Source organism: Schistocerca gregaria, chromosome 9 (genome assembly GCF_023897955.1).
Source record: "Schistocerca gregaria isolate iqSchGreg1 chromosome 9, iqSchGreg1.2, whole genome shotgun sequence".
Taxonomy (NCBI): Eukaryota; Metazoa; Arthropoda; class Insecta; order Orthoptera; family Acrididae; genus Schistocerca; species Schistocerca gregaria.
The window spans coordinates 218,944,311-218,971,361 of record NC_064928.1 but is presented as its reverse complement, the minus strand read 5'-3'; the positions used below and the strand labels follow the sequence as shown (position 1 = coordinate 218,971,361).

The 27,051-nt window shown below is 44.1% G+C and overlaps 1 protein-coding gene across 1 annotated transcript in view; it reads left to right on the top strand.

Annotated features, from left to right (window-relative positions):
- The window catches only part of LOC126292004 (uncharacterized), an 807,472-nt gene that overhangs the window by 37,326 nt on the left and 743,095 nt on the right, over positions 1–27,051 (top strand). The window contains exon 2 of the mRNA XM_049985788.1: positions 13,449–13,585. Within this exon, the coding sequence (XP_049841745.1) occupies positions 13,449–13,585 (137 nt within the window). The remainder of the gene's footprint in view (positions 1–13,448; positions 13,586–27,051) is intronic.

Here is a 27,051-nt window from a genome sequence, read left to right as displayed (position 1 = left end):
CCAAACTATTTATCGTCCATGTTTCACTTCCATACATGGCCAAACTGCATACAAATACTTTCAGAACGACTTCCTGACACTTAAATCTATACTCGATGTTAACAAATTTCTCTTCTCCAGAAACGCTTTCCTTGCCATTGTGAGTCTACATTTTATATCCTCTCTACTTCGACCATCATCAGTTATTTTGCTCCCCAAATAGCAAAACGTTAGCAACAACAATAAACAATGCTCAGGATCAGACAGAGGATGGAAGAGGAGATGGACAGAAAGGGGGGAGGAAATGGATACAGATAGGATGAACGAGAACATGGGCAGAGAGGAGATAGACAGAGGGGAGGAGGTGATGCGCAGAGAGAGGTGAAGGAAGAGGAGATTTACAAAAAGAGGGAGGGAAAGGAGGTAGAGAGGGAGGAGAAGGAGATTACGACATACTGAGTATCAGCAACCTGATGACGGGAAATCTGCCATTCCACACACGTCGTTGAACTGTGTCAGGTACTGCTCATATGGTAGCATGCAAATACTTATTAGTTTACTTATAATTGTTGCAATCGCTTCGTAACATCCGAAAAATTGAACTCTCATTGCTTGCTGCTATAAACAAATGTCTGCCAGTCACTTTGTTATTCTGACCCAGGTATAGCTAAGGTTGGCTACGCCGAGAAAGCTACCCTCGCCAGCCGAAGCCGTTCGTCTTCTGTATATTTGCGCCCGTCAGAAACCGCGCCCGGAGTCTGCTTGGAGTGAACACTCAGCAGAATGGAATGACGCCTCTCACAGCTGCCTAGCTTAGCATCGAAACCCAACTGTACAGACGAAAGGACAAACTTTTCCTTCGAGAAAATAAACGAATGGCTGAGAATGATTTTTTCCACTTTACAGCAACAATGTAAGCACATAACGAGTAGCCGCTGAACAGTGAGATTAAAACTACCAGTTCGTTTGAAGCAGACGTCTCAACGAATCTTAATCAACAATTCTTCTCAGCAGGAATTCCTACCTACTGCTCCACTATACAGGGTGAAAAGTATTTAAACCGACAAACTCTGGGCGGTTGTAGGGGACATCAAAACAAATATTTCCCCTTATTTTTCCTATGAGGAGTATTTAAACCAGTGGAGGCCGCACTACGCTCGTCAGTTGTTAGAGGCCGCATTACGATCTTCAGTTGTAGCCAACTGCTGTCCACCAGTGTAGTACTGCATTATCTCTGGTTACTAATGGAGCCATACACCTAAAGTGAGTACTCTGATACGGTTGGTGCGTACTATGTAGCGCACCACAACAGACGAGCTGCACAGCGGGTTTATCAGCAACAATATCCTAATCGCCGCATCCCGCACCTTTGCTGCTGTGTGATACCGGGTCATTTAGCAGATTACCTGGACAGGGACACCGTTGCACTTTCAGAACGCTGCAATTTCAGGAAGCTGTCTTGCAGCATGTGGAGCGGGATCCTTCAATCAGCACTCGTGCAATTGCACGTAACATGGAGACGAATCAGACGAATGTAGGAACAGTCCTTCGAGAGCAGTTGTTACGTCCATTTCACTTACAGCGTGTGCACAACCTAGAACCAGTTGCTTATCCACCCAGAGCACGGTTTTCGCAGTGGTACCTGGAACAGTGTGAAATGGATCCTACATTTCCATTGTGTTGTTTACAGATGAATCAATATTCGGGCTTGATGGAGTCTTCAACATTCACAATTCGCATGTTTGGAGTGAGGATAACCCACATGCCACAGTTACTAGCGCTCTGTAAGTGCGGTTCTTCGTTAATGTGTGGGTCGGTGTTGTTGGGGACTTTTTAATTGGGCCGTATCTCCTACCGAGGCCATTAAATGGCAGGCACTATTACAATTTTCTCGCCAGAGAATTGCCAGAATTGCTGGAAGACGTCCCGCTTCCTACAAGGCAACACATGTGGTTCCAACATGACGGGGCGCCGGCACATTTCAGTTGTCGTGTGCATCGATTCCTGGACCAACGGTTCCCAGAAACGTGGATTGGCAGAGGTGTTCCTGTACCGTGGCCTGCTCGGTCCCCAGATATGTCCCCTCTGACTTTTTTTGTGTGGGGAGAGATGCGCAACCTTGTTTACGCAACTCCTCTTGAATCAGAAGAGTATCTGGTTGCCCGGATAGTAGCAGCAGAAGGAACAATTCACGATACTCCTGGGGTTTTTGCGCGTGTGAGACAGAATATGATCCGACGGTGTAACCTTTGTTTCCACGTCAATGGAGTCATTTTTGAAAATCTACTGTAATTGAAATTGGGTTATGTTAATGTATTGTCTCTTGGTCATAAAAAAAATTGGAAAAGCATTTGTTGGTTTAATTAATTTGCCGAGAGAGAAATCTTCCTCTACCGGTTCAAATGAGATGAGGGAAAAATATTTGTATTGATGTCCCCCAGAACCTCCCAGACTTTTTGTCGGTTTAAATACTTTTCACACTGTAGAATTGGCCAGTGGTCCATTCTCCAATATTCACTTCTACGTCTTGCTGTTCCCTTGATGCATTTATTTTACATTATGGAGAAGAGGCTGTTAGGACAGTGTGTAATTGTCTCTCCTTCCATGTCAAGTATAATAATTTCAGCACAGTTTTTGATGGCTCTCCATCTTGTACCATAACCGAGTCCGTCAACATGAGGTAGGAAATACGAGGTAGCCAAGGAGGTGGAAACGTGGGTTCTGCTATGCCAAGACTGCTTGGCAGCTACGACAGGAAAACAGAATTAATTAGCAGGAGTACGAAATAAGAAAGTATTTAATACTTAATTTTGTTGTGGTCCATGATCTGTTGGTTGAGAATTATAGAATACGCGTATAGACTAAGTGTCTGTAGAACGACATAATGTCCAAGTCACAAATCTTTCAGTGACGAATTACTCTCTCGTAATCCTGAATTTCGAATGCGGTGAATCTGAAGACTAACTTGGCTGTCGACATTACAGAGCGTAGAATTGTTTATAACTGCCAACTTAGTACTGTTGGCTTTACTGTACTACTATTACGAAACTTAACAACTGGGCTACAAAGATTTGATGGCAGCAATGACTTAGCTGCAGACGATGACAGACGACTGCACTACACTCCTGCTACACATGAAGCGGCCTAGCGGTGAGCATAAATACTGCCACTGGCAGTGTACTCTTTGGTTAGCACAGCCGTCCTTCTCTACCGTTTATCGAGAGAATCGCATCCGGCGGATCGATCTCTCAGATGGCGGTGTGGTCGTATGACTGACGACATCACAGTTTTAGCTTATTATCTTCCTCCTGCGAGCGGTTTAGAAAATACGTTTTGCCTTATTTTGATTCCAGCTTTAACTTCTCGTAGTGAAATATCATTATCTCCGCCGCCTTCCCTTTCCCTATACCTTTCACTACATCTTTGTTAATCATTTGTCCTGTATAGAGCTGCCAAAGCAGGACCAGTGCACATTTAGACAACCAGTATAAGACGTTGCCGAGGTTCGTACCCATAGCTGCGCACTATTGACATGAAACGTTAAGCTAGGGAAGCGTGACAGAGCTTACACTCCGTATGGACGTGGGTCTGCTTTGTTAGCACAGAACCGTTTTCCTCTCTCGTTTCCGTTCCTTCATTTCTCTGATCTCGGATATCGCTTTGTGATTATGGCAGAGTCCTCAGACGCCGTTGTGCGAAGACTAGAATAATAGCCTTGGCGCCAGGTAGCATTTCAAGAATAATGGGTGGCACGGCTCCAAACTGCAGCGCCTTCAGGTTCTGATGGTGCCACGGTGTACGCCCTTCGAAGAAGCCGCCACGTAACTGTCTTTGTATTCGAGTCTTCGAGCATTTGCGTTATAACGTCACGACTTATAAATAACGGTCGAATGCCGAACAGACTATTTTAAAAATATAAAGATCACTGATCTCTCTTTCTCTCTCTCTCTCTCCACACACACACACACACACACACACACACACACACACACACACACACACACACACACACAAACAGACAGAATACGGCGCTGCGGTTGGCAACGCCTATATACAAGTATTTGGTGCAGTTGGTAGATGGGTTACTGTCGCTAAAATGGGAAATTATCAAGATTTAAGTGAGTTTAACTGTTATTGTCGGCGCACAAACGTTGCGACACAGCATCTCCGAGGCAGTGATGAAGTGGGGATTTTCCCATACGCCCATTTCACGACTGTACCGTGAATATCGGGAATACGGAATAAGATTCTGCAATGACGGGACCAACGACGCCTGAAGAGAATCGTTCAACGTTACAGAAGTGGAACTCTTTCCCAAATTGGTGTAGATTTCAATACTGGGCCATCTAAAACTACGGTCGCAGGTTCGAATCCTGCCTCGGGCATGGATGTGTGTGATATCCTTAGGTTACTTAGGTTTAAGTAGTTCTAAGTTCTAGGGGACTAATGACCACAGCAGTTGAGTCCCATAGTGCTCAGAGCCATTTGAATCATTTGAACCATCTAAAAGTGTCAACGTGCGAACCATTCAACGAAACATTATGGATATGGGCTTTCGGAGCTGAAGGCCCACTCGTGTATCCTTGATGACTACACGACACAAAGCCTTATGACATTGGACTGTTGATGACTGGAAACATTTTGCTTGGTCGGACGACTCTCGTTTCAAATTGTATTGAGGGGATGAACGTGTAAGGGTATGGAGGCAACCTCATGAATCCATCGACCCTGCATGTCAGCAGGGAACTGTTCAAGATGCTGGGGGCTCTGTGATGGTGTGAGGCGTGTGCAGTTGGAGTGATATGGGACCCCTGATACATCTAGATACGAGTCTGATAGGTGACACGTACGTAAGTATCCTGTCTGATCACCTGCATCTATTCATGTCAATTCTGCATTCCGACGAATTTGGGCAATTCCAGCAGGAGAATGCGACACCTCACACGTCCACAATTGCTACAGAGTGGCTCGAGGAGCTCTCTTTTCAGTTTAAACACTTCTGCCGTCCACGAAACTCCGCAGACGTGAACATTATTATGCATATCTGGGATGCCTTGCAATGTGCTATTCAGAAGAGATCTCCACCCCCTCGTACGGTTACGGTGTTATCAACAGCCCTGCAGGATTCATGGTGTCAGTTCCGTCTAGCGCTACTTCAGGCATTAGTCGAGTCATTGCAACGTCGTGTTGCGACACTTCAGCGTATTCGTTGGCTCCCTACACGGTATTGGGCAGGTGTAACAGATATTTGGCTCTTGAGTGTATATACTGATCAAAAGTATCCCCACATCTATGAGTGGGCATTAATATGGGTTGTTTCTAATCTTCGCATTATGACAGCTTGTGTCGCTTCCAATCGGGTGTTTGAATGTCTTTGGGGGAATAGTAGCCCATCGTTCCTGAAGACCAAACTTTGGGATCTGGAGCGATGTTAATGTTCTAACTCCTGGCAAAGATGTTCCATTAAACTCAGGTCGAGCCGCCGTAGTGGCTGGGTTCTACGCGCTTCAGTCCGGAACGGCGGTGCTGCTACGGTCGCAGGTTCGAATCCTGCCTCGGGCATGGATGTGTCTGACGTCCTTAGGTTAGTTAGGTTTAAGTAGTTCTAAGTTCTAGGGGACTGATGACCTCAGATGTTAAGTCCCATAGTGCTCAGAACCATTTGAACTCAGGTCGGCTCCCGCGACAGGTCGGTCCATTGCAAGAATGTTGCTGTCCAGAAACCATTGTCTGACAGATGCTGCTTCATTAGAGACTGCACTTTCTTGGTGGTATAAAAGTGGTCATCGTCTCCGAATTGTTCCCTTACTGTACAAAGTACACCAAATGTGTCCGTATTCTTCCACCTTTAGGGTTTTCTTAAGCACAATAATTGGATTACACCATAACCACGAAAAACAGAGCCATACCGTAACGGCACCTGGTTCGTACCTCATTATTCACAGTAGATATGATGGCATGCAACGTTCTCCAGGTGGCCGCCTAACGCAAACCCTTCCGTGGCGTTGCCACAGACAGTAACGTGATTGATTACTCCGTATCACGCGTTTCCAGTCAGACTGTCCAGTGGACGTCACTGCTCACACCGCCTCAACGACTCTCAGACAGGCGTGGCTTCTGAACTGCTGCTCGGCCACTGCGCCCCTTCCTCCTCAGCTCCCTACGCACACTGTGCTGGCTGGCCGGCCTGCTGGTAGCACTTTGGTAATCAGAAGTGATTTCTTCCACTCCTTTCGTGTCATTTTGTTTCAACGCCACTCCGCAATGCTCCACGGTCCCTGTCTGTGAGTACACGAGGTACGTTTGATTTCGGTTTAGGCTGCTGTCACAGTCGCTCCGATATCGGTAGATTTCGCTGACGTCCGACATCGGTCGGAGACGGCCGATCTTTCCAAATCAATACACGCTTACGACCGCGATCACAGTACAGCCTATGTTATCTCCCGAACGTACGGACTTCGGACGACAATCTGTGAAATTCAAATCGACCGACGTTCTCGTACACGAGAGTATGGAGGGTGAGAAACTGGGAAGTTTAGTCCAAGCGAGAGTGAGTTTGTGGCATCCTGAAGATGAAAATATCGTAAAAGGGATATAGTTCGGAATCTATCGACTGAAATCGCTGGTTTATTCGAAACCTCAAATAGGCAGAATCTTTGTTGGAAATTGTAGGAATAGACTATAGCCTCAAAAAAATAATTTGTTCAAGTGAGAAATGTGGCGGACCTTATATGCTTAGAGCTACTGCACCCAATCATTTTTGAGGTAGGTCGTGCCGGCCGCGGTGGCCGAGCGGTTCTAGGCGCTTCAGTCCGGAACCGCGTGACTGCTACGGTCGCAGGTTCGAATCCTGCCTCGGGCATGGACGTGTGTGACGTCCTTAGGTTAGTTAGGTCTAAGAAGTTCTAAGGTCTAGGGGACTGATGACCTCAGATGTTAAGTCCCATAGTGCTCAGAGCCATCCATCCTTCCGCACAAGAGGCGGTTCAGCGTCACGTACTCAGTTATTACATCTTTACAGATAGGCCTACAGTAGACCAGCTTCATACGATGTTGTATAATGCCGAACTTCTTTTTTCGTTCTATAAAGGAATGAAAATAAGACGATGACGTGAAGCGGAGCCGTAGCCGTAGCGCGATGGTTACGTTAACTCTCCTGACTTACTCAAGTTCGTGTGTACGAATCTCCCCAGATATTATTTTTTAAATCTTTATCAAAATGACTAATTATTATTTTCACTTAATTGGTTTAAGGGGAATTGGAACGCCGTATCCCGACAATGTTAAGTTCAGTGACTTGCTTTCCCTGTATTTCAGGAACCGATGTAGCCATTGACATGAAACTTTTACAGGACATTACATTGAATGCTTTTCGAAATACAATTTTTTAATCACATGTTTAAAATTTTGTGTACTTTTTGTACGTTATCCTAAATAATTTTAATTATACATAGCATTATGTTCTTCTTTTAGTTCATTAGACACATGATATGTATGTTATCACTACCTGAAAATTTGAATACTCTACTCGGAGTGGTTTCTGAGATTTAGGAACGGCTTCTAAAGTTTCAAAAGAGTGTAACTCAATATATGCTAAATTTTTTATTTTTAGTCACTCAGAAGCATCCTGCCCCATACAGTGTGTCATCCTTTTGATTTCTTTTCCATGTTTTTTCTTCCTTTCTTCTTTCGAGACTCGTTAGTGACCAACTGTGCTGGACACTAAGCTTTATGAATGCGAACCTTGTCAATCCATTCAAGTTCTCTGATGCAGTTTCCTCCAGGGTTAATTCCCATATGCTCTAGCACTTTCAGCCTACCAATGTTGCCATCATTAAAAGCAATAACAGCATCACTGAGCCCCCCATTTAGTGTCTTCATCCCAACGAAAACATTTTTTGGTAAGCGAGTCCATATAAGATTGTTGAACGACTCATTGGGATTTTGAGTCTGACCATGCAGAGACTTGAGTAATTTAGCCGCGCTGAGTAGCCGCGTGGTTTGAGGCGTCATGCCACGGACAGCTAGGCGCCTCTCGCCGGAGGTTAGAGTCCTCCCTCGGGCATGGGTGTGTGTTTTGTTATTAGCATAAGTTAGTTTTTAAATTAGTTTAAGTAGTGTGTAAGTCTAGGGACCGATGACCTAAGGAGTTTGGCCCTTAGGAATTCACACACATTTGAATATTTCAGTAATTCAGGATTTGCCAGTTCTCTGTAAATAGGTTTTATGATATCCGTGACTGCTGCCGGGATGGAATTTTTATGGCTGTATGAACTTTTGGAGTACTGGTCATTGCGGTAATTGCACTATGAATCGGGTCCAGGAGGGAAGAGGTGGTGTATTGGTTTTTCATCAGTTGACAGTCTGTGGAAGAAGGTAGCCCATACTGCCTGCTTCATTTTCAACAAATCCTCAGCATTATTTCTAATGGCCATCCCATAATACTGGTGTACTTCATCAATCATTTTGTCTGTCAGCCTGCCTCTTACGGTTTTACCATTCGAAAGTTCGTTGTCTCTCAAACTTCGTTTCAGCTTCCTTAGCCCGGAGCCTATCCTCTTCTGGACATGGCCAACACTGCTAACGTTCATAACACAGCAATCCATATAAGAAAATTATCCATTTTATTAGATGTTGATGTAATGCACGTAAAAATTTTAAAATTTTCATCCGGTGTACATTATATTTAAAAAACAAAATAAAATAATTCCCGTGTGAGTTTATAAGTGATATAATTTTACTCAGAAAATTGTAAATTTTGTAATGAGATAAAGATCCGAAAATGTGAAAAAGAAATTTCCTGTTCTAACTCCCCTTAAACATAATTTTTATTTATAATCTTTTGTCGCATCATTTTCATCGTCGTATTGATTTTTTATTGCTCTTATTTTTTCTTGCTATCACTCTTTACTGGTTTGGAAGCTGCCATTGTCACCCATAACCTGCAGTCCAGTGGGAACCACGACGGGTCATCGGTTGGTATCGCGTCACCTCGTGTGGGGATAGTTTCAGGTTACCGACGATAGCTAGAATTTGAAGTTTGTTTTTAGTGCTGAAATTGAAATTTTTTTTGTCGTGAGATTACTTGTAGAGGTCCAGCTTTAATCGCCGTGAACGTAGCGAGTGTGATTAATACCAGTGCTGTAGGTTGCCGACCGCCGCTTTCTCGGGTACACTGCACATCACGAGGTTGTGGTTTGCTGGGACACGAGTGTACATTCAGGGCTACAAAACGCGTCGTCTGCTGCTGGTTGGTCAGTTACAACCAGCTGTCGACAGAACATCTCGCTCCCGACGGCAGCCGCTTCCAGCATCGTTCCGTGCCGCAGCCGATGGGGCAACAATAAAGTGGCAAGTGGCGGACTTCAACTGTCAAGTAATTTTAAACGGACTAAAGAGACAACCCCTGTTTGATGTCCGGCTACGAAAGCCACTAACGGGGCTGGAACTCTGTCCGCTAGAGAGTCACGCGCCAGGCAGTGTGCGGCAAACGCGGTGTGACGGTGCGTCTCTGCCACCGGACACACACACACACACACACACACACACACACACACACACACAGGGTCCGCAGTCCCGCGCCAGATAATTGCCCGCCTGGCCCTGGTGACACTAATTTTAACCGCGGCTTCCTGCGCCGCCCCCACTCGCGTGGCGGGCTGCCAAGTTGCCGTCGCCGGGGACGTGCTCCAGTGCTGCTGAACCGTGGCCAGGCACCAGACACCCCCCCCCCCCCCACCCTCCTCCCCCACCGCCCCCTTATACTCACGGTCGGTGCACAGCCTAAAGACACTGTCCCCTCCAGCAGTCATTTCATTGACCAATGCGGACGTCTTCCAAAGTGGAGAATTTTCTGACTCGGTACGAGACTCGTTATGAAGAGACGGGAAATACAGTATTACAGATACAATTTAAAATACCTTTGGAAGATCTAAGATCAAATAAGGCGGAAGGGATAGATACCATGTCATCGGAAATTCTAAAACCACTGCGGGAATTCGCAACCAAACGACAATACATGTTGGTATGTAGACTGTATGACCCTGACGATGTACCATCACACTTTCGGAAAAATATCATCCATACATGTAATTCCGAAGATGGATAGAGCCGACAAGTGCTAGACTAATCGCACAAACACCCTAACAGCCCTGCATCCAACCTGCTTACAAAGATAATATACAAAAGAATGAGAAAGAAAATTGAGGATTTATTAGATGACGATAAGTTTCGCTATAGAAAAGGTAAAGACGTCAGGGAAGTAGTTCCGACATGGCGCTTGATAATGGAAGCAAGAATTGTGAAAAATCAAAACTTCTTCGTGGGATGTGTCGAACTTGAAACAGTGTTAGTCAACATATGATGCTGAAAAAAAAGCTGCAAACTGTAAAATACTGCAAAATGCTCGTAATTCTCAGAGAAGAGGGTAAAAATCGAGAAGGGAGAATAAGAATGAAAGACGAAAAAACGAAGTGATGGAATTAGAAAGAATTAAAGAAAAGGATTCTGTCTTTCGCCTCTATTGGTCAATCTATACATCGAACAAGTAATCGCGGAAATAAAAGAAACGTTCAGGAGTGTTAGTATTTTGCAGCCGTGGCTTATTAAACTGATAGTTCGGTAATTTTCACATCTGTCGACACTTGCTTTCTTTCGGATTGGAATTATTATATTCTTCTGAAGGTATTTCGCCTGTCTCATACATCTTGTTCATCACGAGATAGAGTTTTGTCAGGGCTGCCTCTCCCAGGGCTATCAATCGCGTGTACATCCCCGTAAATTTATTCGTTCCACATTACTTCGGTAAGAAATGGGTTGTCCGTATGATGTGTGGCACATGTGACTAAGTACCCAGATCCGTGTGTGCTGTGGACACAACCCGTGGCGGACGGCTGCCCAGCCGCCGGACCAGCTCGCTTGCCACCTCTGCCCTTTACGGCTGCCGCTCGCCGACACGTGTCGCTGAGTGCGCTGTTCACGTCTGCACGTGTTCGCCGGCCCCACGGGGAGGCGTACAGTGGCCTCTGCCCCCCCCCCCCCCCCAAACACAGTGCGTCACCACCAAATGGCAAACTGCGATGCCGCTTGTTCCTGTCACCGCAACATCAGAGAGGGTGATCACTTCATAGCGAATCGTAATCCGTGTTACAAGAAAGCAAGTCTGTGCTGTCCTCGAGACTTGGTTTTATGGCGATGTCCTTGGCGTATCGTTTACTTACTTTTTTAATTTTTTATTTAATTTGCGAATGACCTGCCGTTTAGTTACTAAGACAGGTCGAGTATTACGAATATTAAGTTGTACGTATACATAACATATAGTTCATCTGATTTACTGTTACACTAACAAAGTCCAACAGTGCTACAGTTATAAATATTTGTAAGCTAATTACAAGATGCAGAGCGGGCCGCTGTGGCCGAGCGGTTCTAGGCGCTTCAGTCCGGAACTGCGCTGCTGATACGGTCGCAGTCTCGAATCCTGCCTCGGGTATGGATGTGTGTGAATGTCCTTAGGTTAGTTACGTTTAAGTTGTCTAGGGGACTGATGATCTCAGATGTTAAGTCCCATAGTGCTCAGAGCCATTTAAACCATTTTCGAACGAAATGGAGATTTTTAAAATTAACAATTTATCTTTGATGGAGATAAGAAAATGGGAAGACAAGGAAGAGTTTCCATTTATAAGAGGCCGCAACCAGCGCTGTCCGGCATGGAGTACCCCAGAAAGACGTAGAGCCTCTCGCTCCCGACTAGCTGCCCCCGATCTGCTTCTGCTATTCATCCGAAGGCGAAGACCTCACCAATAAATTCAGCGTCTCGACCTGAGATAGTTTGGTCGTACACCTGGGTTACATTACTCCACAGAACAACGTGTGTTTTTCTCTTGTTTCTACATTTGTCTTACAATCTAACATTACTGTCTGATGTACACATATTCTCTTGATGCCCCATTGAACAACTGTAATCTTTCTCGCTAATATTATCCGTGGGACCATTTCTCGCCTGCGCACGATGCTTCCTATACTCTTTACGCAGCGTTTTACACGGTGTTCGGAAATTCCCGTTACAGATTTCCAGGGCTTCTAGAGGGGAGTGAGTACATTATATTTTGAATAGACCCATATCCAAAAACTTCATCCAATGTCGCCACAGACCGTGAAAGTTATATATGAGCCAGCGCCTGCAAATATATGTATATACAGGATGTTTCTGTGATGAATGATAATGATACAGTTTTTCTAGGATCATGGAGAAGGATAAACGCGTCAATTTGAGGTAAGGATCGCTGTTTCGGAAACGAAGGAGTCGAAAGTTATAAGCCGAAACCGTTCTGATACCTCTGACAGTGGTACTTTTGTTACCAAGACTGTAGGGTAGGCAACTTTCAGATGTGTTAGTATGGATCGAAACAAGAAAAAAGTGCAGTAAATATGGGCTCTAAAATGCATACCTTAATAGCTATGCTCAATAGACGGAGATGTTTTTCACAGCAGTGAAGATGAACAAGTGCTCGTAGCCCCCTCAGGTATGCATTCTACAACCCATATTTACTGGACTTTTTTTCCTCGTTTTGGGACATACTATGACCTGTAATAGTTGCCTACCCTACAATCTTAGCAGCAACAGTACCAGTACACGTATTTCATTGTCAGAGATGTCAGAAAGGCTTTCGATTATACATTTCGACTCAGATTGATAGATTCATCTTTCTGCATCATCCTAAAAATTTATAGCATTCACGGAATCACGCTGTACATACATACATACATTTACAGGCACCGGCGACTGTAATTTCAACGCTCTATAGTGTCATTGAATGACACTTTCGGAGATGAGTTCCTATTCGAAATGTTGTGTAGTCACTCTCCTCATTTCCAGAAGTTTGCAACGGGAACGCCCTGTAGACATTCTGTCTGTGCAGTCGCTGAGATTATTCCACAAGGTGTGGTCCTGTAAACGTGACAGCCGTCAATCATGTTTTCTCTTTTGTTAATTACATATAATTATGTGGGTGTGCTTTTATATGTTCTATACCTTCCAAACTTTACAGAGGCTCTCCTGCGAACCTTGCAGATCTAGCACTCTTGAAAGAAAGGATATTTCGGAGACATAGCTAGTTCTACAAGGTTCGCAGGAGAGCTTCTGTGAAGTTTGGAAGGTAGGAGACGAGGTACTGGCAGAAGTGAAGCTGTGAGGACGGGGCGTGAGTCGTGCTTGGGTAGCTGAGTTGGTAGAGCACTTGCCCGCGAAAGGCAACGGTCCCGAGTTCGCGTCTCGGTCCGGCACACAGGTTTCATCTGCCAGGAAGTTTGAAGGTGAGACAGTTGGCAGGAGACACGCTTTGTTCGAGCGGAGAGAACGTGCATGCGCATACCACGACTGTCGCTCTGACTCTTGCCTCTGCCGCCATCGTTCGCGCGCCTACCGCTGGCTACAGTGCACTGACGGTGTCCCCGTACCTTGTGTGTTGCAGCGCTGGACCTGGCGCAGAACAGCAATGTCCAGGACGCGTTCGTCATCGCGGTGGAGCAGCAGGCGCGAGAGCGCCTCGAGCGGCTGTCCGCGCTCAAGAGGATCAAGCCCATCGACATGACCAAGCTGTCGCAGCAGGTGAGCCACCAGTAGCAGCCCCGTGGTGGCGGCCCCCCCCGCGCCTCTGTACAGCCCGTGGTGGGCGCTTCTAGCCGTGCACAGTAGCATTACCACCGCCTGTGGCGCCCCATTCGTATCGTAAACAAACTGTGTACGAGTTCTGACATTCTGTTTTTTTGTGACATTGTTTTGTAATTAGACTGTTTGTTAATCTGGACATCACATATTTGTAATAAAGATCTTTGAAAGAAGGTACTAGTTGCGTGGTGTGTCTATTGTGGACGGTACATCGAGGAAGCACATGTGTGTCTCTGTTCTGACGCCAGCCACATCTGCCATTGGTAGCTTCACAGTCTGCCACGGCATCGACGGTGTTCCTTAGACTGTCCCACACATATTGCGTCGCACCTGCTTCTTTGAAAATGCCAGAGGTTGCGATCTCATTTCAGGTATTCCGCGTATAGAATACCCGTGACTCACTTGCAGTTCACAATAATTCGGATGGAAGGAATCATGCTCTGGAATAACAGACTACACAATCATTTCCAAAGCAGAAAATGAACTTTTAATACACAGGCTGTAGCAGATATTTATACTGGCGAGTGCTGACGTTGTACTGAGCAACATTACATTAGTGTTTAAGTCATTTGCCGACAAGTAATTACAGCTATTACAAGCAGTAAAGGAAACCAAAGAAAAGTTCGTAGTAGGTATTAAAAGCCATGGAGAAGAAATAAAAACTTTGAGGTTCGCCGACGACATCGTAATTCTGTCAGAGACAGCAAAGGACTTGGAAGAGCAGTTGAACGGAATCGATAGTGTCTTGAAAGGAGGATATAAGATGACCATCAACAAAAGAAAAAAAAGAGGATAATGGAATGTAGTCGAATTAAGTCGGGTGATGCTGAAGGAATTAGATTAGGAAGTGAGAGACTTAAAGTAGTAAAGCAGTTTTGCTATTTGGGGAGCAAAATAACTGATGATGGTCGAAGTAGAGAGGATATAATATATAGACTGACAATGGCAAGGAAAGCGTTTCTGAAGAAGAGATATTTTTCAACATCGAATGTAGATCTATGTATCAGGAAGTCGTTTCTGAAAGTATTTTATGGAATGTAGCCATGTACGGAAGTGAAACATGGACGATAACTAGTTTGGACAAGAAGAGAATAGAAGCTTTCGAAATGCGGTGCTACAGAAGAGTGCTGAAGATTAGATGGGTAGATCACATAACTAATGAGGAGGTATTGAATAGGACTGTGGAGAAGAGGAGTTTGTGGTACAACTTGACGAGAAGAAGGGATCGGTTGGTAGGACATGTTCTGAGGCATCAAGGGATCACCAGTTTGGTATTGGAGGGCAGCGTGGAGGGTAAAAATCGTAGAGGGAGACCAAGAGAGGAATACACTAAGCAGATTCAGAAGGATGTAGGCTGCAGTACGTACTGGGAGAGGAAGAAGCTTGCACAGGATAGAATAGCATGGAGAGCTGCATCAAACCAGTCTCAGGACTGAAGACCGCAACAACAACACTATCAGCACGCACATGTGGCAAGACCAAGCCAGTAATGCTTATTTACCCCTGGGCAGTGGATCAAGTGTTGAAGAGGGGACGAGTAGAAGCAAAATAATTAGTCGGTATTGAGAGTGATATTCCACTTATTGGTGCAGTTACGACCGTGCAGAAAACATCAGGTACTAAATTGTGTGTCGTGTTTGCAGGAAAGCCCTTCATCGCAGAGAGAAAACATCCAGCACACTGATGTCTGTACGTATTAAGATCCAACATATAAAAATATCTGCACTCGTACCCGTCACATCACCAATTACATAACCGAAATGCAAATCGCCGAAATGGCGTCAAAAAAAGAGTTCCACTAGGCGCTCACACCACCCCAGATGGTATCTCCCAGCCAGCGATGTCATAAAATCAAACCATTCATTTCACGTATTACAAAAATGTATTTATGTGTGTATGGATGTATGGTCATCTTTTCCTAAACCATACGATCGATTTCGCATATAACCTGCCATGTGGACAGAAGCGCTGCGGGGCTAAGAACCGTCTACATTTCTAGGGGTGGGGAAGAAAATGATGTAACATTGAGGCATATCTCAGGAACACTTGGAGAAATTTCAGCCGAATCTGTTAAGTACATGACTCACTAATACTAGTGTGGCAGTAAGAGTCCCCACTACTATTAGGGTATGGGATGTGAATGTGAAGGGATGATGTAAAAATGTTAGAAAACGTTGTGTTGGTATTTAGTTCTTGTATTCAGCTCACTTGGAGTACCAGACTTTTAAAAGTATGATGAGTAATGTGTCTCCTATTTGTTGATAATCTTTTCATATTTTTGGCCCACAGTCATGTAATAATGTTTCAATGACATGTCCACCATTTTACTCTACAACTTTTTTATTTTGTACTTCTATCATGATTTCGGTCTTAAAGCATTATCAAGTACAACAATGAAAAAAGGTTTTGCACAAATGCATCGAAAGTGAGAAGGACCAAAATTTAACATCAGTATGCCATTTCAATGTCAGATAAAAAATCATCGTAATAATACTACTTAATTAGACTTTAGGTGAAGTCCCGATGTAATGCGCTGGTTGCCTGAATGTGGAGACAAGTACAACGTATAAAATCACTAAAGTGTATGTCAGACAGGTAGGAAACATGTTTTCCAGCCATAAAAGAATAAAGCCACGCAGAATGAACATCAGAACAGTAGTTACATGTGCAGTGAGCGTGTTCTGCACAAATACAATGGAAGCTACTGGTCGACTGGTAGTCAAAGCTGAACAACGTAGGTTCCAAGTCTATGTTGCGACGAAAAGATCACAGGTACATAAAATAATACGTCTTTGGAAGAACTGTGCTACATGTGAATACGTCTGTAAATACAATTTTGGAAGACAGTGTTATGTGTGAATATAAGATGTAAATAATATGCTTATAGCACGAAAATATGACCGTCATGTCGAAAGAAATATCGTACTTCACGTACTGGTTTAATGAGAAAAACCCATACATTAGTGCTGTGTAGAACCAAATGTCGAATCTTACTGTCAAGTAGGTCCATGTGTCATACATAAATATGGTACAGAAAATTACGAAAGTCTGCCGTTAAATATTTTATGTAGTAACCAATACGTTGAAGAAGAGATACACTCCTGGAAATTGAAACAAGAACACCGTGAATTCATTGTCCCGGAAGGGGAAACTTTATTGACACATTCCTGGGGTCAGATACATCACATGATCACACTCACAGAACGACAGGCACATAGACACAGGCAACAGAGCATGCACAATGTCGGCACTAGTATAGTGTATATCCACCTTTCGCAGCAATGCAGGCTTCTATTCTCCCATGGAGACGATCGTAGAGATGCTGGATGTAGTCCTGTGGAACGGCTTGCCATGCCATTTCCACCTGGCGCCTCAGTTGGACCAGCGTTCGTGCTGGACGTGCAGACCGCGTGAGACGACGCTTCATCCAGTCCCAAACATGCTCAATGGGGGACAGATCCGGAGATCTTTCTGGCCAGGGTAGTTGACTTACACCTTCTAGAGCACGTTGGGTGGCACGGGATACATGCGGACGTGCATTGTCCTGTTGGAACAGCAAGTTCCCTTGCCGGTCTAGGAATGGTAGAACGATGGGTTCGATGACGGTTTGGATGTACTGTGCACTATTCAGTGTCCCCTCGACGATCACCAGAGGTGTACGGCCAGTGTAGGAGATCGCTCCCCACACCATGATACCGGGTGTTGGCCCTGTGTGCCTCGCTCGTATGCAGTCCTGATTGTGGCGCTCACCTGCACGGCGCCAAACACGCATACGACCATCATTGGCACCAAGGCAGAAGCGACTCTCATCGCTGAAGACGACACGTCTCCATTCGTCCCTCCAGTCATGCCTGTCGCGACATCACTGGAGGCGGGCTGCACGATGTTGGGGCGTGAGCGGAAGACGGCCTAACGGTGTGCGAGACCGTAGCCCAGCTTCATGGAGACGGTTGCGAATGGTCCTCGCCGATACCCCAGGAGCAACAGTGTCCCTAATTTGCTGGTAATTGGCGGTGTGGTCCCCTACGGCACTGTGTAGGATCCTACGGTCTTGGCGTGCATCCGTGCGTCGTTGCGGTTCGGTCCCAGGTCGACGGACACGTGCACCTTCCGCCGACCACTGGCGACAACATCGATGTACTGTGGAGACCTCACGCCCCACGTGTTGAGCAATTCGTCGGTACGTCCACCCGGCCTCCCGCATGCCCACTATACGCCCTCGCTCAAAGTCCGTCAACTGCACATACGTTTCACGTCCACGCTGTCGCGGCATGCTACCAGTGTTAAAGACTGCGATGGAGCTCCGTATGCCACGGCAAACTGGCTGACACTGACGGCGGCGGTGCACAAATGCTGCGCAGCTAGCGCCATTCGACGGCCAATAGCGCGGTTCCTGGTGTGTCCGCTGTGCTGTGCGTGTGATCATTGCTTGTACAGCCCTCTCGCAGTGTCCGGAGCAAGTATGGTGGGTCTGACACACCGGTGTCAATGTGTTCTTTTTTCCATTTCCAGGAGTGTATAATGCATAAAATGTAATGTATTAAATGCACAATTCATATAGTGATAGAATGTTTATAAATCTTTAGTGATGGTGATGGTGGTGGGGGAGGGGGGTGGGGTGATGAAGGGGTGGGGACAGAAGCGCCAAAGCCTAAAGGTAAGTAGCAATTTCAATAGGTGAAACTATTGTCTAAGCACAACACTCTGCTCAGGATGCAATGGTAGTATAGGGGAGGAAAATGGGGGAGGGGCAGAAAGGTGGTATGTAACGTAAAGTATAGAAAATACAAGATATAAAACACGTATAGGCTTAAAGCTTAATGTAAATAGTATTATTTCGATAATTTTTAATCCGACATTGTAATGGGATACACACTTTAAGTTTTGGCTCTTCTCACTTTCTATGCATTTGCACAAATTTATTTAATGTTGTACTTGATAATGGCTTAAGACCTAAATCATGATGGTAACATGTACAGTGAAATATTACAAATATCATTCAAACATGTATTTGCGCTGCTCATTGTGTCAAGTAGGTGGCGAGAATGCTACTCCAGTGGGCCGATAATTTTGTCAGCGTGTTTCGATACCTAAGATGAAACCACACGCCTGAATACCACAGATAAATGGAACATCCTCTTTCGAATAGTTTGGTGTAAAATAACAGAGAATCAGTTATATAAATGTGCAATGTATGTGACATCTCGCCGAAGCTCCTGGATCGATTTCAAGCGAACTTGGTACACATATTATTTGCCGTCTGGAGAGAAGTACTATGGGGCTAAAAACCTCCAATCTCCCATTGTGATGGGGTTGTGGGTGATAACAAGGTGTTGGGCACAGAAGAGAGAGGGGAGAGCAGGAGGTAGATAGAGAGAGAGAGAGAGAGAGAGAGAGAGAGAGAGAGAGAGGGCAGGTGGGGTGGAGATGGATGGAGGTAGGGGGGAGGAGTACTGAGGGAGAGCAAGAGTAGATGGACAGAGAGAGGGGACGAAGAGGAGATGGACAGAAATATGAGGGAAGGGGAGATGGACAGAGAGTATAATGACTGTTCTGGAGACAAGAAATCTACTCTGTAGGAATCAGGATGGGTTTCGAAAAAGACGGTCGTGTGAAACCCAGCTCGCGCTATTCATCCACGAGACTCAAAGGGCCATAGACACGGGTTCCCACGTAGATGCCGTGTTTCTTTATTTCCGCAAGGCGTTCGATACAGTACCCCACAGTCGTTCATGAACAAAGTAAGAGCATATGGACCACCAGACCAGTTGTGTGATTGGATTGAAGAGTGCAGCATGTCCTTCTCAATGGAGAGAAGTCTTCCGAAGTAAGAGTGATTTCAGGTGTGGCGCAGGGGAGTGTCGTAGGACCGTTGCTATTCACAATATACGTAAATGACCTCATGGATAACATCGGAAGTTCACTGAGGCTTTTTGCGGATGATGCTGTGGTGTATCGGGAGGTTGTAACAATTTGTACTGAAGTGCAGGAGGATCTGCAGAGAATTGACGTATGGTGCAGGGAATGGCAATTGAATCTCAATATAGACCAGTGTAATGTGCTGCGAATACATAGAAAGAAAGATCTCTTATCATTTAGCTACAATATATCTGGGAGTACGCATTAGGAGTGATTTAAAATGGAATGATCATATAAAGTTGATCGTCGGTAAAGAAGATGCCTTTCATTGGAAGAATCCTAAAGAAATGCAATCCGAAAACAAAGGAAGTAGGTTACAGTACACTTGTTCGCCCACTGCTTGAATGCTGCTAAGCCGTGTGGGATCCGTACCAGATAAGGTTAATAGAAGTGTAGAAGTGATAGAGAAGATCTGACGGAGAACAACGCGCTTCGTTACAGGATCATTTAGTAATCGCGAAAGCGTTACGGAGATGATAGATAAACTCCAGTGGAAGACTCTGCAGGAGAGACGCTCAGTAGCTCGGTACGGGCTTTTGTTAAAGTTTCGAGAACGTACCTTCACCGAGGAGTCAAGCAGTATATGCTCCCTCCTACATATATCTCGCGAAGAGACCGTGAGGATAAAATCGGAGAGATTAGAGCCCACACAGCGGCATACCGACAATCCTTCTTCCACGAACAATACGAGACTGGAATGGAAGGGAGAACCGATAGCGGTACTCAAGGTACCCTCCGCCACACACCGTGAGGTGGCTTGCGGAGTATGGATGTAGATGTAGATATGGAGGAAGGGGAGATGGACAGACATGGGAGGGGGGAGGAAGAGACGGACTAATAGAAGATGGAATAAATAAGTGGCTGGACAATGCTGAATTTATCGGCTGCTGGAAAAATGATGATGAAGGGGTGGGTTGTGGCGTATCGAAACTTGAGGTCAAGTAGAGATGTAATTGTGAGCCCCCATGCAAGTGCTGCTCATTCCAGGAGCTTGGGCCCAGAGTTCACTTCTGCTGTGTAGATATTAATAAGTCAGAAAGGACAATTATTTGACCCACCATGTTTATTTTGTAAACACAGTTCGCAATAAAAGATCATAGTAACAACAGCCCAACGACCACGTTTTCGCATTGTTACCAACGAACTTTTGGAAGGTATTCACAAAAAATAGCTGCCCGTCTCAAGGACCTAACTCAGCGTCACCTCACCCTGAACTGCATTTGGTGTCTCTCAAAACTCTATTTTTAGACATGCCTCTATGCACCAATTTAGGAGATGTGAGGTCACAAAACAGAAGTATGTAAATGAACTTCATAGTCCAATTATGCTGTTGACGTCCAGTGGTGTTTTAATTTATAGTAGTTTCAACCCGAAAGAGTTTTTACATCGTATATACTCAGGATCTATATTGATATACTAGAAACTGTTCTTGAGTAAAAAATTCCACTACAACCCGTTTGGAGACAGTAGCAAAATATAATAAATGTAATTATTACGAATACTGGGCAAAATTGTGTAAAATGTATCATCTGAAGGAAATTTTTGTCCTTATTCTAAAAGTGGTTTCAGATTTAGCGAGTTCGTAACTTTCCTAAAATTATGGAGAATTTAATATTGTGATTAAAATTTCATGAATTTTAATTCACCTACAGTTTTAAATTGTAAATATGATCCTTTGTCCTCTAGCATTAGTCCAATGTACGTTACTTCTGTAACAATGATTTAAGTGAGTTTTTCAGTATTACATTACAACTTCCGAAGTTAACACGTGATATAGTTATGGAATTAGCCATATAAGTAGATCCCACATGAAACCTATTACCTTAATATCAAGTTTAGTTGTTACATTGTAGATTGTCTTCAGTTCATGGTAGTAACACATGAGGTGTTGAATTTAACTGGTTCCAACATTCGAGAAAGGAGTTCATACAGTAATCCTACAACACAATTTCAGGAGGATTGTATGGTATCTTTGGAACCAGCAAGCAGTCAGCAATGTTGTGCTGTTGTTATAAACATGTCTTAAGGATAAAAAATATAAGTTAGTAATATCAGTTTAGATTAGGGTCACAAAATCTGTTGCTGGGTGTCGCAATCGACTTTGCTTCAATTATACCTCAAGGTGGCAATCCCCATGAAGACCAGACCGTCGAGTTCAGTACACTACACATATTAACAGGTAATTGTGCACACACTAGTCTCTCAGTATTCTCGTCTGGAGCAGACTGCCCATGAAACCAATTAGAAACATATCTAATCTTCCAGTTCCGACCAAGGTGTCCAAGAATCTTCCTTAGATTTTAGGGCAAATTCGGCAACTAGTAACCCACCTCCAATAATGCTAAATGTGAATCTCCGTGCCCCACTTCAAACTCACTGACAATTGCCCGAAAAGAACTGAGGACTATAATGGGCACACCTTTCGCAACAGCCAGCGGTATGAAAAGTTAGAAGAAGAAGAAGAAGAAGAAGAAGAAGAAGAAGGAGAAGGTCCCTCCCCTAAAGTTCACCAGCTGTGGAATCACTAGTGCTCTCCAATGCTTGCGAGGGCTCCGCGATGTCACTCACTTCTAGATCATCTAGCTGCCGTCTGGATTCCAGGCCCTATTTTGATACTACAACCAATTATTGTTGACGATTTCAATCATCTTAATACGTTGAACAAAGCTATAGAAATACAATAAAGGCATTGCAACCCATTTCTGACAAAGGCATTTTGGCACCATTTCCACAACCACTAGCAGTAATTGTCAATAACCGACGTATAGTTTTACTTCCTATTTTGTGCAGTTGGTTCTTCGTTTAAAAAAAACCATCACTTTAGCTGTATTCCCTTCATTTGTTGTTAAGCCGCCTTTATGGAGTCGTCCTGGTGATAGGAGTACGTTGTTATTTTAGGTAATAACATACCCCTCCTATGCCTCTTGAATTGTCTCTCCTTTTCCTCCTCGCATTCTGTCTTGCGCACCACCCAGACTGAAATACTTATTGTAGGTTACACTAGGACTATTGCTTGACTCTCCCCTTGCGGCACCAACTCTAAATTGTGATTCACAGCCTCATAACTACTTCAAAACCTCGCAGAACAAGTACTGTTACCATTCAAGACTTTCTTAGGCCCACTCACTGAGTCGTTCTGAAGATCCGCGATACGTACTCGGGACAATACAGGGAAATCAACAGTTGGACAAATGTGAACACGTACAGACACTGCCCTACAAAGAAACTGAACCACCGAAAAGGAGAGAACACAGAAAGAAGATGGGAAGATACGTGATGTCATACGAGTGATTACAGAATTAAACTGAAATTGGAAATTAAAACAATATTGATGCAAGGTAAGTTGCTGACTTAATGTTACTGTTAAGAACGATATTAACTATAGAAACACATCCATAAGATTATCCACACTAGTGCTTTGAAGTCGTTAACAGACACATTACATCCGTAAATAAAAGAAACTTTTATTTCTAACTGCCTAGAGCTGTGACATATTTAACGCCTTTAGCTCTAAAGCTAGCTTTTTCTATTTGCTTAAGGTGAGTGAAAGTGAATCTGAAAGTGAACCTGGAATGTAGGTAGCGTATTCGTCTGTTGGAGACAAAAATTCAACTGCGAGAATATGTAGAGAAATCTAACTGCGAGAATGTTAAGAAAAACACGCCCTGACTCAAACTTATTGTAATAAAAAAAATGACTACGAAATTTGATTAAGGAAAACTGATTACTTTGAAAGTAAAGTTGGTCCTTGTGAAAATTAGTTAAAGGAAGAATCTGTTCTCTACATAGTCTATCATACCTAGGAGCAAACTGCTCTCCTGTCTACAGCGCGGCTCGATAACAGAGCTGCAAAATCTAAATACAGAGATAGGCAGAGGTGGAATGCGTATTCCTAAAACATTGCTATCATTCTTGGTTCATAATTATCTGATAATGGTTTTTAAATAAACTGAAAATTAATTCGCTATTGGGGTGTGAACAATTATTTTGGTTTAAATAAAATCAGTTCCGATTCCATTTCCTATGATTTAACAACATTTAAAAAATTTAAAAATAATAAAGCTTTCTATAAAATCAGTACCAATAATATGAGAATTACAAAAATTGCACATATATGTATAATCTCTCCTTAAACAAAATTCCAAAACCTAATACTTAAATCCATTTCTCTCCTAACGATGAATAAATACCAACAAAAAATCAAAAAAGCAAAGAGATTACTGATCTGGATGTTTTATGAACCAAGAATGTTGCGTTACCAAAGCACTACCGCAAAGAAAACGAATTTAATCATTACCTGTAATCCGTTCCTCACATATATAATCGTACTAATGTAAAAATCAATTCTTTTTCTGTAGGGAATAAGTCTTGTACCAATTCATAATGTAATTCCAGAAATCTCCCTTGTTTGTCCTTTGCTGCTACGAAACCAGAACTCTCCTCGCTATCAACAGATAAAATCCGGCGCGCGTCTTCGCAGAGCAAAGATCGCCTCTGATTCATCTCTGTGCGGTGCAGCATCTCTGTCGATGCTGCGCGCACCATGTCTACGCAAATCAAACCTTACGCAGTTGCAGGCATATAAGACAAGGAAGGTTGCTACAAAAATGAACACACACACAGCTTTCGAGCTGTACGTGTTAAACTTTATTTATCAACCGGTTTCTCTTACTACAAGCACTGAAGGAAAAGGTGTACACTGAAAAATCATAACTTCGCTAATACCAAATAGGGCGTAACCAGATACTCTATATAAACGTCATGAAGAAATGCATACAGTAATAAAACTGATTTGTTTTTAGTGATGAATGGGCCAGAACCTGAGACGTTAACATCTAGTATGGTATGTGGTTAGTAAAATCAGTCACGCAACTTTGTACATATTGAACTTCATTATTATGTGGTTTTTGTTCCTACAATTGTGTAGTTTTCAGAAAGTCAAAGCAGCACCTGCAAATTCTTTAATTTTCCTAGCAGTAGTCGGTGAGCACATATGAAACAGTTGGGTTGTAATAGGTGACGGTCTGATATATTAAGAAGTGTAGAATTAAAGAAGTAATGTCTTCATGGAGATATAATAAACAGTCAGTCTTTTGCAAAATCGAAAGTTTATTTCTACCCCTTGACCGTGGTTTCAACGTTCATACAGAGGATTCTCTCAACACATGCGGATATGTAACTTATTACCATAATCTTGAGAACTGTATGAATGGTGATGTTTCAGCCGTGTAAAGTCGAAGTTAATTGCGTTTCAGTTGTTTTGTCGTCTTCTGCAGAAAATTATTTTGGCAATAATTTAAGAAGAGATTGACTTCTCTTTCGTATAATATTATTTGATACGTGTCTTCCTTATTGTAAATGTTCACTCACGGTCTTCGCGCCGTCATGTTTAATAGCTAGTGAGAGAATGCCCATTCTGCGCTTATACGCAGTCATTAGCATCAACTTTTTGTAACCACTCCTTATAATTTTCGGCCTGCAACTATTTTTCACGGAAGGAATTTAGATATTGTCTCTTCACTTCACTGTTATTACTCACTGTATTCTGAATTATGAACACTAGTCTATTCACGCACGATCCGAGCGATCCAGCAACTACCTGTAAACCCGTGGTCCCAACCCTCTAAAAAAAAGTAAGCTTAATGTGTCATAAAAAAGCTTAAATAAAACAAGGTGTGTTATTAGGCAATTTTATTTTTGCTATAGATATTCGTATACTGTGTAAAGATATTTAAGGAGAGGAGGGACGCATACGAAAATTCAACGAGGTACATATTGTTAGGTGACTCCAACCGTATGACGAACAATTTGATCAAATTCTATACACAAGAAGTGTATAGACTTTATTTTGGTGCAGCCTTTCTTCCCTTTTTATTTTGCAATCGAGTTCTTGAAAAATAATTTACACTGGTTTATTCATCATCTATGCGATTCAATGTCACACAACTTCCAGAAATTACTGTTCCAGATTATTTCGCATCAAATCTTAAATGTGTGTACGGTGTTCATTATAATTGCTTCGATTGCCAGAGAGAAAATGAGTAGATGTTAAAAACGCTAAAGCTTCCGGAAAGCAAAAATTAATAAATATTTAGAGGCGTGAGTCTCACTAGAGGAATGATTTCTGGATGCACTTGTACTGCGAACGCAGGTATAACAATTTGAGATTGTATTTGTGTGATATGCATATAAAATATCAGCCCAAATTGAAACGACGATACTATGACAGAAAAAGATGTTCAAATAAACATCTCCACTTCAGCTTCTTCCGCATGAGTCTCTTTTTCTGAGAATAAAAATGTAGATAATGTTTCTGCTAGGTAGTTACAGGACAAACTTCACAATATCTGCACTGTAATAGTACACTATTTCTTACACGTGACAGACTACTGCATTGAAAAGAAGTTTGCTGTTTCTCTCATCTCTTCAGCTTCTTCACAATATCTGCACTGTAATACCCTGTTATACACTCCTGGAAATGGAAAAAAGAACACATTGACTCCGGTCTGTCAGACCCACCATGCTGTACAAGCAATGATCACACGCACGGCACAGCGGACACACCAGGAACCGCGGTGCGGAATGGCGCTAGCTGCGCAGCATTTGTGCACCGCCGCCGTCAGTGTCAGCCAGTTTGCCGTGGCATACGGAGCTCCATCGCAGTCTTTAACACTGGTAGCATGCCGCGACAGCGTGGACTTGAACCGTATGTGCAGTTGACGGACTTTGAGCGAGGGCGTATAGTGGGCATGCGGGAGGCCGGGTGGACGTACCGCTGAATTGCTCAACACGTGGGGCGTGAGGTCTCCACAGTACATCGATGTTGTCGCCAGTGGTCGGCGGAAGGTGCACGTGCCCGTCGACCTGGGACCGGACCGCAGCGACGCACGGATGCACGCCAAGACCGTAGGATCCTACGCAGTGCCGTAGGGGACCGCACCGCCACTTCCCAGAAAATTAGGGACACTGTTGCTCCTGGGGTATCGGCGAGGACCATTCGCAACCGTCTCCATGAAGCTGGGCTACGGTCCCGCACACCGTTAGGCCGTCTTTCGCTCACGCTCCAACATCGTGCAGCCCGCCTCCAGTGGTGTCGCGACAGGCGTGAATGGAGGGACGGACGGAGACGTGTCGTCTTCAGCGATGAGAGTCGCTTCTGCCTTGGTGCCAATGATGGTCGTATGCGTGTTTGGCGCCGTGCAGGTGAGCGCCACAATCAGGACTGCACACGACCGAGGCACACAGGGCCAACACCCGGCATCATGGTGTGGGGAGCGATCTCCTACACTGGCCGTACACCTCTGGTGATCGTCGAGGGGACACTGAATAGTGCACGGTACATCCAAACCGTCATCAAACCCATCGTTCTACCATTCCTAGACCGGCAAGGGAACGTGCTGTTCCAACAGGACAATGCACGTCCGCATGTATCCCGTGCCACCCAACGTGCTCTAGAAGGTGTAAGTCAACTACCCTGGCCAGCAAGA